Source organism: Macaca fascicularis, chromosome 19 (assembly GCF_037993035.2).
Source record: "Macaca fascicularis isolate 582-1 chromosome 19, T2T-MFA8v1.1".
Taxonomy (NCBI): domain Eukaryota; kingdom Metazoa; phylum Chordata; class Mammalia; order Primates; family Cercopithecidae; genus Macaca; species Macaca fascicularis.
In genome coordinates, this window is record NC_088393.1 from 56,312,344 (window position 1) to 56,322,474 (window position 10,131).

A 10,131-nucleotide genomic window follows, 5' to 3' on the forward strand; every position below is an offset into this window, starting at 1 on the left:
GAGCGAGACTCCGTCTCAAAAAAAAAAAAAAAAAAAGAAGTTATTAGTAACTTGCCAAAAATTACACAGCCAATTAGTAAAACAGCTTGGATTTTGAGTCCAACCAGTGTGGCTCTACAGTCTGTACTATACTGGTATCCCAGCTTCCAGGTCTCCGGGTACCCAGCCAGGCACTGAACTGTCCATCCCTCAAATCACCAACAGCTATCCCAAACCCAGCTCTGGCCCATCAGATACCCAGACATCCCATCATCCAGTTCCTTTCCCTGGATCCAGGATTTGAATTCCCCTGCTCTCAATTTATCAGAGTCTTGGACACCTGGTCCCCTCCCCAGAGACTCGTGTACATAGTAATCATCACCCCCCATCCTAATTTAATATCCCCAAAATGAATAATAATAATTAACATTAAACCTTTGGGGCTGGGCACGGTGGCTCACACCTGTAATCCCATCACGTTGGGAGGCCAAGGCGGGCAGATCACGAGGTCAGGAGTTTGAGGCCAGCCTGGCCAATATGGAGAAACCCCGTCTCTACTAAAAATACAAAAATTGGCCGGGCATGGTAGCGGGCACCTGCAATCCCAGCTACTCAGGAGGCTGAGGCAGGAGAATTGCTTGAACCCAGGAGGTGGAGGTTGCAGTGAGCTGAGATCATGCCACTGCACTCCAGCCTGGATGACAGAGCGAGACTTCATTTCAAAAAAAAAAAAAAAAATCTTTGTTACTACACTCCGTTAAAACCTAATGGCTTCCCACTGCATTTAGAATGAAATCCAAGCCCCTCCCCTAGTCTTCAAGGGCACCCTTTGATTTCCCTTCTTACCACTCCCTCTGTCTCCCTATGTGCCAGCCACACTGGCCCTTCTGTCTGCTCCCTGAACAACCTGAGCTTGTTCTCAAAAGCTTTAAGAGCTTTTGCACTTCCTCTTCCCCCCACTTCCCCCCACCGCTCCCCGACCCCAGCATTCAAATGACTCCTGTCTTCATCTCAAATTTTACCTCCTCCAAGATGCCTTCCCTGATTCTCCTGTTTCAAGTAGTCTCCCCTGCACTCCGTCATTATCTCCATCACTGTTTGATTTATTATTTATTTCTTTTTCTTTCTTTTTTTGAGATGGAGTCTTGCTCTGTCACCCAGGCTGGAGTGCAGTAGCATGATTTCAGCTCACTGCAACCTCCACCTCCCAGGTTCAAGCAATTCTCCTGTCTCAGCCTCCCGAGTAGCTTGGATTACAGGCGCCCACTACCACGCCCAGCTAGTTTTTGTATTTTTAGTAAAGACAGGGTTTCACCATGTTGGCCAGGCTGGTCTTGAACTCCCGACCTCAGGTGATCCTCCAGCCTCGGCCTCCCAAAGTGCTGAGATTACAGGCATGAGCCACCGCGTCCACCCTATTGTATTTGTTTTGCAAGGCGGTTATCCCTAGCTGAGATTTATCTTCATCATTGATGTTTTCTCTTGTCTGTCTTCCTCTACTAGAAGACAAGCTCCATAATACCAGCAGGGGTCGTGTCTGTTTTCATTATTAACTCCTAGATCGGAGTACATGTTCAATAAATGTTTGATGAAGGAACAGCTTAGGTGTGTGAGTGTATCAGTATTACCTTATTCATTCAGCATAAGTATCAGAATTATTATTATCAGTATTAGTATTTTGTCAGTATTATTATACTCTTGACATAGACTAAGATACTGGAGCCCAGGTGGGTGAAATAATTGGCTCAAAGTCACTGAGCCAGGAAATGATGGCGCTGGGATTCTTAACTTCTGTCTCCTCCTCCCCGCCTTCCAGAGTTTCACGCATTTCTTTTTTTTTTTTTTTTTTTTTTTTTTTTTTTTTTTTTTTTGAGACGGAGTCTTGCTCTGTCACCTAGGCTGGAGTGCAGTGGCCGGATCTCAGCTCACTGCAAGCTCCGCCTCCCAGGTTCACGCCATTCTCCTGCCTCAGCCTCCCGAGTAGCTGGGACTACAGGCGTCCGCCACATCGCCCGGCTAGTTTTTTGTTATTTTTTAGTAGAGACGGGGTTTCACCATGTTAGCCAGGATGGTCTCGATCTCCTGACCTCGTGATCCACCCGTCTCGGCCTCCCAAAGTGCTGGGATTACAGGCTTGAGCCACCGCGCCCAGCCTTTTTTTTTTTTTTTTTTTTTTTTTTTGCCACAGAGTCTCACTTTGTCACCCAGGCTGGAGGGCAGTGGTGCAAACTCAGCTCACTGCAGCCTCCACCTCTCGCGTTCAAGCGATTCTTGTGGCTCAGCCTCCCGAGTAGCTGGGATTACAGTCGCCCGCCACCACGCCCGGCTCATTTTTGTATTTTTGATAGAGACGGGTTTCCACCATGTTGGCCAGGCTGGTCTCGAGCTCCTGACCTCAGATGATCTGCCCGTCTCGGCCTCCCAAAAGTGCTGGGATTACAGGCGTGAGCCACATTGCCCTGCCGAGTTTCACAAACTTCATCTCCCATCCTCTAACCCCCACCACGGGGCCAACTTCATCAGCCCAATCTCAATGCATGCCACAGAAATCTGGCCTCCTCCGGGCGCGGTGGCTCAAGCCTGTAATCCCAGCACTTTGGGAGGCCGAGGCGGGCGGATCACAAGGTCAGGAGATCGAGACCACAGTGAAACCCCGTCTCTACTAAAAATACAAAAAATTAACCGGGCGCGGTGGCGGGCGCCTGTAGTCCCAGCTACTCAGGAGGCTGAGGCAGGAGAATGGCGGGAACCCGGGAGGCGGAGCTTGCAGTGAGCCGAGATCGCGCCACTGCACTCCAGCCTGGGCAACAGCGTGAGACTCCGTCTCAAAAAAAAAAAAAAAAAAAGAAATCTGGCCTCCTTTCCCAGACTCCTATCCAGCCCCAGGCTCCATCAGGGAAAGCAGACATCCGGTCCCAAGACAAGACCTCAAAACCCAAGGGTCCTGAGAATCGGGCCCTCCCACCCGTGACGCTTGCCCCTCCCCAGAGCCCCATTCCAAGAGTTTCTCTTCTCAACTCTGGGAGGGAGCCCCAGATGATGTCTGTCTGAGGGGATTGGGTGGGGGCCCAAAGAAAGAGGAACCGGAGTGCCTGGGCCCTCCCACTGGCGGCGGACCTCAGCTGGGCGCGGTGAGACTGGGTTTATAAAAGGGTCAGTATATATTGCGAGGAGGAGAGAAAGAGAAACGGGAGCAAGAGAGAAGGCGGCCCAGACAGTGAGGGCAGGAGGAAGAGAGGAGAGGCAGAAGGAGAGAGAGCGAGAGAGAAAGGGTTCCGGATTGGAGGGGAGAGCAAGGGAGGAAGGCGGTGAGAGAGGCGGGGGCCTCCGGAGGGTGAAAGGAGGGAGGAGAAGGGCGGGGCACGGAGGCCCGAGCGAGGGACGAGACCGACTCCAGCTCTGACTTTTTCGCGGCTCTCGGTAAGTTTCCAGTCCGTTATTCAGGGCTGGGACTTCTTAATTTACTTGGGAATGTAGCAGTTTGGGAAGGACACCCCCAGGCTGGGAGAGACGCCCCTTACTCTTGGAAATCCTTGTCATTTAATAAGTGATCTCTTAGCACTTGAGGTGGGGATATGGGAAGGGGTGGGGCCCAGCAAAGTTTTGGGGTCCCAGCAGAGCCCTCCACCGAAAACTTCCTGCAGTTTTTTCCTCAGCGGTGTCCACTGTCCTCTGAGGGCCCTGAGATCAGGGCATTGCATGAGAACACCCCAAATCTGGGAGACCTCTAGGTCCCCTGTTCCTGGGCACCAAAGGGTCCTGGGAGGCTAACTCCTTCTCAGGCCTCTCTTCCCCGCAAGGCGAATCCCATCCATTTCCTCCAGAAGATGTCCAGCAATCACCAGTCTGGCAGCAGGGTGGGGTGAGGACCTCGTGGACATAGCCACAGGCTGGGGTTTCCCTGGTGCTTAGAGATGGGGGGGAGCAGGAATGAGTCACCAGATGACTCACCAGGTCCCCCTCCTCCCCTCACCCCAGGAGAGGAGTGGTGTGAGTCAAGGATGCCTGTCGCTGGGGACAGCTCCTCCATCCTGATACATCAGGGTTTGGGGCGGGGGTCTCAACTTGAATTTTCACCATCTGGCCTGTATGTAACCCAGAGACAGGGTTCTGGGGAGAAAGGAGCCACATTGTGAGTCCTCCTCATTCAAAGACCCCAAGAATCCACCTCTGGCCCTCTCCACCCCTCCAGCCAATGGGGAACTCAGGAATCCAGGCCCCAGCGGCCTCCTCCCTGAGAGACCCAGGAGTCTGCACCCAAGCCCTTCCTCCATCAGGAGACATCTCACCTGCCTTTGTGCCTTTTTTTTTTTTTTTTTTTTTTTTTTTGAGACAGAGTCTTGTTCTGTCACCCAGGCTGGAGTGCAATGGCACGATCTCGGCTCATTGCAACCTTCGCCTCCCGGATTCCAGTGACTCTCCTGTCTCAGCCTCCTGAGTAGCTGGGATTACAGGCGTGCACCACCACACCCAGCTAATTTTGTATTTTTAGTAGAGATGGGGTTTCACCATGTTGGCCAGGCTGGTCTCGATCTCCTGACCTCAAGTGATCCGCCTGCCTCGGCCTCCCAAAGTGCTGGGATTATAGGCGTGAGCCACTGTGCCTGGGCTGTGCCAACCTCTTGAGACTCCGTCCCCTGCTCCCCCTCCCCAGGCTTCCACCGCAGCCATGTCACTCCTCTTGCTGGTGGTCTCAGCCCTTCACATCCTCATTCTCATCCTGCTTTTTGTGGCCACTTTGGACAAGGTAAGCCTATTTGAAGCTCAGGGCCCTTCTGCTCCCCTTTGGAATCTTGCCATGCCCCTCCTCTAAAGGCACTCTGGCCCCGCCCCTTTACCTAGTATTTATTTTATATTTTATTTTATTTATTTTTTTTTTTTAATTTTTTTTGAGACGGAGTCTGGCTCTGTCGCCCAGGCTGGAGTGCAGTGGCCGGATCTCAGCTCACTGCAAGCTCTGCCTCCCGGGTTTACGCCATTCTCTTGCCTCAGCCTCCTGAGTAGCTGGGACTACAGACGCCCGCCACCTCGCCCGGCTAGTTTTTTGTATTTTTTTTAGTAGAGACGGGGTTTCACCGTGTTAGCCAGGATGGCCTCGATCTCCTGACCTTGTGATCCGCCCATCTCGGCCTCCCAAAGTGCTGCGATTACAGGCTTGAGCCACCGTGCCCGGCCTTTATTTTATTTATTTTGAGACAGGGTCTCACTCTGTCCCCCAGGCTGGAGTGCAGTGGTGCGATCTCAGCTCACTGCAACCTTAGCCTCCCAGTTCAAGCGATTCTCCAGCCCCACGAGCACTGAGATTAGAGTCACCTGCCACCACGCCCGGCTAATTTTTTTTATTTTGGTAGAGACGGGGTTTCACCATGTTGCCCAGGCTGGTCTCGAACCCCTGGCCTCAAGTGATCCGCCTGCCTCAGCCTCCCACAGTGCTGGGATTACAGGCGTGAACCACCAGGTTAACCCTTTTAGCTCTACCTCCGATGCCTCCTCCCTATCCTGACCCTACCCCCTCTCATACTAAATCCTAGCTCTCCCCAGTTCTGCCCCATCCCAGATACCCCACCCTTTTCCCAGCCCTTCCCACAGTCTCCCTGACCCTGTCCCCTCCCCTTTCCTAACCCTGCCCCTTGTTTCATTCTCTGTCCATCTCAGTCCTGGTGGACTCTCCCCGGGAAAGAGTCCCTGAATCTCTGGTACGACTGCACGTGGAACAATGACACCAAAACGTGGGCCTGCAGTAACGTCAGCGAGAATGGTGAGGGGTGAGGGCGGCGGGACTGGTCTTCAAAGGGGAAGAGAAACCCTTAGTGTCCTCAGGGAACCAAGATTGGGAACCCTCCCCCAACAAAGTTGGAGTGGGCGGGGTCCAGGCCTGAGTTGCTGAGTGCCTAGGGCTAATGCATGTCCCGCCTGTCTGGATGTACCTACGTGTTGGTTTTTTTTCTTTTTTTTTCCTTTTTTTTGAGACAGAGTTTTCCTCTTGTTGCCCAGGCTGGAGTGCAGTGGCGCAATCTCGGCTCACTGCAACCTCTGCCTCCCAGTTCCGAGCAATTATCCTGCCTCAGCCTCCCGAGTAGCTGGGACTGCAAGTGTGTGCCACCACGCCTGACTAATTTTGTATTTTTAGTAGAGACAGGGTTTCACCATGTTGGCCAGGCTGGTCTTAAACTTCTGACTTCAGGTGATCCACCTGCCTCGGCCTTCCAAAGTGCTAAGATTACAGACGTGAGCCACCGCGTCCAGCCAGTAGCTCCTGTTCTGAAGAGGCCATATAGATAAAAGCCTCCTTCTCTGACTCAGAAAGGGTGAGACGGCATGCTATAGGTTTAAAGAGAGAGGGGAGGCCAAGGCGGGTGGATCATGAGGCCAGGAGTTTGAGACCAGCCTGGCCAAGATGATGAATTCCCGTCTCTACTAAAAATACAAAAAAATTAGCCGGGCATGGTGTCATACGCCTGTAGTCCCAGCTACTCGGGAGACTGAGGCAGGAGAATCGCTTGAACCGGGAGGTGGAAGTTGCAGTGAGCTGAGATTGCACTACTGCACTCCAGCCTGGGCGACAGAGTAAGACTCTATCTTAAAAAAAAAAAAAAAAAAGAATAGAGAAAAACCTCCCAAGATTCTGATCCCAAGAGTATTTTTCAAAAGCCTTAAGGAGATGGGGCTGGTGCTCTGAATGGATGCTTGGGACCATTTCATTCCAAGTTCCAAGGGAATGGGGCTGAAACCACTCAAGGTGCTAAAGGGGTGGGGCCAGGTGCATTGGAGTTCTAAAGAAATAGAGCTGCATCTATCTAAAGTTCTATGTGAAAGATTTAATGCAAAACTAAGATTAAAGGAAGTGGTGTGCTCTTACCACTTCTATTCAACGTTTTACTGGAGTAGCCAATGCAAGAAGGCAAGAAAAATAAATAAAAGGCATGGGAAATAAATTAGGAAAAAGTGTCTCTATTCCCAGTAAACATGTTGTAGAAAATCCATTAAAATTCTGCAAAGTGGACAGGCACAGTGGCTCGCACCTGTAATCCCAGCACCTTGGGAGGCTGAGGAGGAAGGATCACTTGAGCCCAGGAGTTCAAGACCAGCCTGGACAACATAGGAAAACGCTGTCTCTACAAAAAATTTAAAAATTACCCACGTGTGGTGGCTTGTGCCTGTGACCCCAGCTACTCAGGAAGCAGGGGTGAGAGAATTTCTTGAACCCTGGAGGATGAGGCTGCAGTGAGCTATGATTGCACCACTGAACTCCAGCTTGGGCAACAGAGCAAGACCTGGTCTCAAAAAAAAAAAAAAAAGAAAAAAAAACCATCTGCAAAGCAACTACTAGAACTGAGACAGGAATTTAGCAAGGTAACAGGGCTCAAGGTCAACATAAGCAATAATCTAAGTGAGCTTGTATGGGTCTAAACAGGAGCAGGGATGGGGCAGAGAAGGGTCACATGGTGAGCAATCAGGTGGAGCTGGCACTCTGGACCCACCGTGATTGTCCCCTTCTGTGTCCTCCTTACTGCAGGCTGGCTGAAGGCGGTGCAGGTCCTCATGGTGCTCTCCCTCATTCTCTGCTGTCTGTCCTTCATCCTGTTCATGTTCCAGCTCTACACAATGCGACGAGGAGGTCTCTTCTATGCCACCGGCCTCTGCCAGCTTTGCACCAGTAAGCACTGCCCCTCCCCACCCCTAATCCCCCAAGAATTGAGCAGAAGGGAAGTGGGGTGCGTCAAGATGCTGGGGGCCCTGAGAATGGGCCTCTCGCAGAAGAAAACAATTTTCAACACCCCAAGAGCACGAGAGGTGCCTCCGTGGGCTACCTCTCTGCCCCCAGGGATTGCTGGGACTTGTAGTTTTCAGTGGCTAATGATAGTTGTGGCTTGTGCCTATGAGTCATCAGGGAACTTAGAGCTTCAGGGAGCCGGGGCTGGGGAAGGAGGTATAGGTAAATAGTTTTGGTCCCAGGGATTGGGGGTGACGTTGGGGGATAAGCTAATTAGTACCTCAGTAGAGAGCTCTGAATCATAATAGTAATGGTATTTATGTCAGTCAACTGCTGTTTCTCGCGTGCCTATTGTGCATCAGACACTTCAAGGAGTTTTGCTTACTTTTTAATTTTTTGACTTAAGGTGCAAAGGGCTAACTTAATCATAGTCCTTAGTCTGGGGAACATTATTTTTCTACATTCTTGCAAAGCCTCTCTCTTGCTTTATTAATTTACTACTGCATGTTTGTCTTATAGAAACACATTCAAAAGTATTCCTTGGATGGATAGATATTATCGGACCTAGAGAGATTAAATCGGTTACCTAAGGCCGCGCTGCAGTTGCACGGCGCTGGGGAGAGAGAACCACAACTCCCAGAGGGCAACGGCGCTGCCCACTCGCCCTCCGGCGTTTCTTTGCCCCCGTGGGATATTGGGAAATGTAGTCTTCTTGAGGGGCACTGCGTGACGCGTGGTTTTCGTCTTCCGCAGGCGTGGCGGTGTTTACTGGGGCCTTGATCTATGCCATTCACGCCGAGGAGATCCTAGCGAAGCACCCGCGAGGCGGCAGCTTCGGATACTGCTTCGCCTTGGCCTGGGTGGCCTTCCCCCTCGCCCTGGTCAGCGGCATCATCTACATCCACCTGCGGAAGCGGGAGTGAGCGCCCCGCCTCGCCCGGCGGCCCCCGCCCGCTCCCGGCCCCCCTCGCCGCGCGTCCTCCAGAAAATAAAACTGTTTTACCGCGGGCTCTGCCTTGATCTCCTTCCTTCCTTCCTTCCGCCTCCAGGGACCCAGGCTGCGCACGCTTGACCTCTCCTGAACCTATTTGGGTTCCCACCACCAGCTGCTCAGCCCTCAGAATGCCCATCTCCCAGCCCCCTATCCCTTCTTCCCGAGGACACAGGAGCCAGGACCCCAGTCACCGTTTCCCTCCCACAGACCCAAGAGCCTGGGCCTTCCCCTCTCAAGGCCCAAGAGACCTCTGAGAGGCACCTGAATCTAGACCTTCTGACACTTCTGGGAAGAACCTGGATTCTGGGTCCCAGCAAACCCTCTTAGGATAGGAAGCCTGCAGTGACCAGTCAGTCCTGTCTCTTTGCCTAAGCTTCTGTCACTCTGTTGCTCTCTCTCAGAGCCCCGGGCATAGTGTGTGTTTCTAGATTGTTGGACTCTTTTCTTTTTGTCCAGGCTGGAGTGCAGTGGTGCGATCTCGGCTCACTGCAACCTCCGCCTCCCGGTTCAAGCGATTCTCCTGCCTCAGCCTCCTGAGTAGCTGGGACTACAGGCACGAGCCACCACACCTGGCTAACTTTGGACTCTTTATTCTTTCTACTAACTTTCCATTTGGGAAAAGAGCTTTCTTTTCCCCTCTAGGAAACCAGTCTCTCTCTTCTTTTTGAGACGGAGTTCTCGTTCTGTCACCCAGGCTGGAGTGCAGTGGCGTGATCTTCACTCACTGCTACCTCCGCCTCCCGGGTTCAAGCAATTCTCCTGCTTCAGCCTCCTGAGCAGCTGGGATTACAGGCGCCCACCACCATGCCTGGCTAATTTTTGTATCTTTAGTAGAGACGGGGTTTCACCATGTTGGCCAGGCTGGTCTCGAACTCCTGACCTCAGGTGATCCACCCACCTCAGCCTCCCAGAGTGCTGGGATTATAGGCGTGAGCCACCACGCCTGGCCCAGTTTCCCTCTCTAGGGACTGAACATTTGGGGTCCTAGAGAGGGAGACTTCCCCTCTCTCCAAAGGCTGCCTCTAGCCCATATGACACGTTAGCAAAAATTAGAAGGCACCCCTTCTTCTTGCTGACCCAGCCCCACACCAGGACACATGCAGGGGTATGAGCTGGATCTTACAGCCACCCAGCCGTGGCTGTGTTCTTTTGTGCAGTTAACAATCTGCACAGACCGGGTTTGGTGACTCACACCTGTAATCCCAGCACTTTGGGAGGCTGAGGTGGGTGGATCACCTGAGGTCAGGAGTTCGAGACCAGCCTGGCCAACATGGTGAAACCCCATCTCTACTGAAAATACAAAAAATTAGCCAGGCATGGTGGCAGGCGCCTGTAATCCCAGCTACTCGGGAGGCTGAGAATCACTTGAATCCAGGAGATGGAGGTTGCAGTAAGCTAAGATCACACCATTGCATTCCAGCCTGGGCAACAAGAGTGAAACTCC

General features: G+C 52.2%; 1 protein-coding gene across 5 annotated transcripts; it reads left to right on the forward strand.

Moving 5' to 3' along the window:
- The first annotated feature begins 2,973 nt into the window (after window positions 1–2,973).
- Window positions 2,974–8,701, forward strand: EMP3 (epithelial membrane protein 3 (MAM blood group)). 5 transcript variants are annotated; one of them, XM_005589757.4, is made up of 5 exons: window positions 2,974–3,110; window positions 4,634–4,726; window positions 5,635–5,737; window positions 7,496–7,636; window positions 8,447–8,701. In XM_005589757.4, exons 2-5 carry the CDS (start codon window positions 4,649–4,651, stop codon window positions 8,614–8,616), a joined length of 492 nt encoding a protein of 163 aa, XP_005589814.1. In that variant the 5' UTR covers window positions 2,974–3,110; window positions 4,634–4,648; the 3' UTR covers window positions 8,617–8,701. The 5 variants fall into 5 exon arrangements, with proteins under 5 accessions (XP_005589814.1, XP_073880164.1, XP_005589813.1 ...); XM_005589756.4 differs by lacking the exon at window positions 2,974–3,110 and adding an exon at window positions 3,153–3,399; XM_074024063.1 differs by lacking the exon at window positions 5,635–5,737.
- The last annotated feature ends 1,430 nt before the right edge of the window (window positions 8,702–10,131 follow it).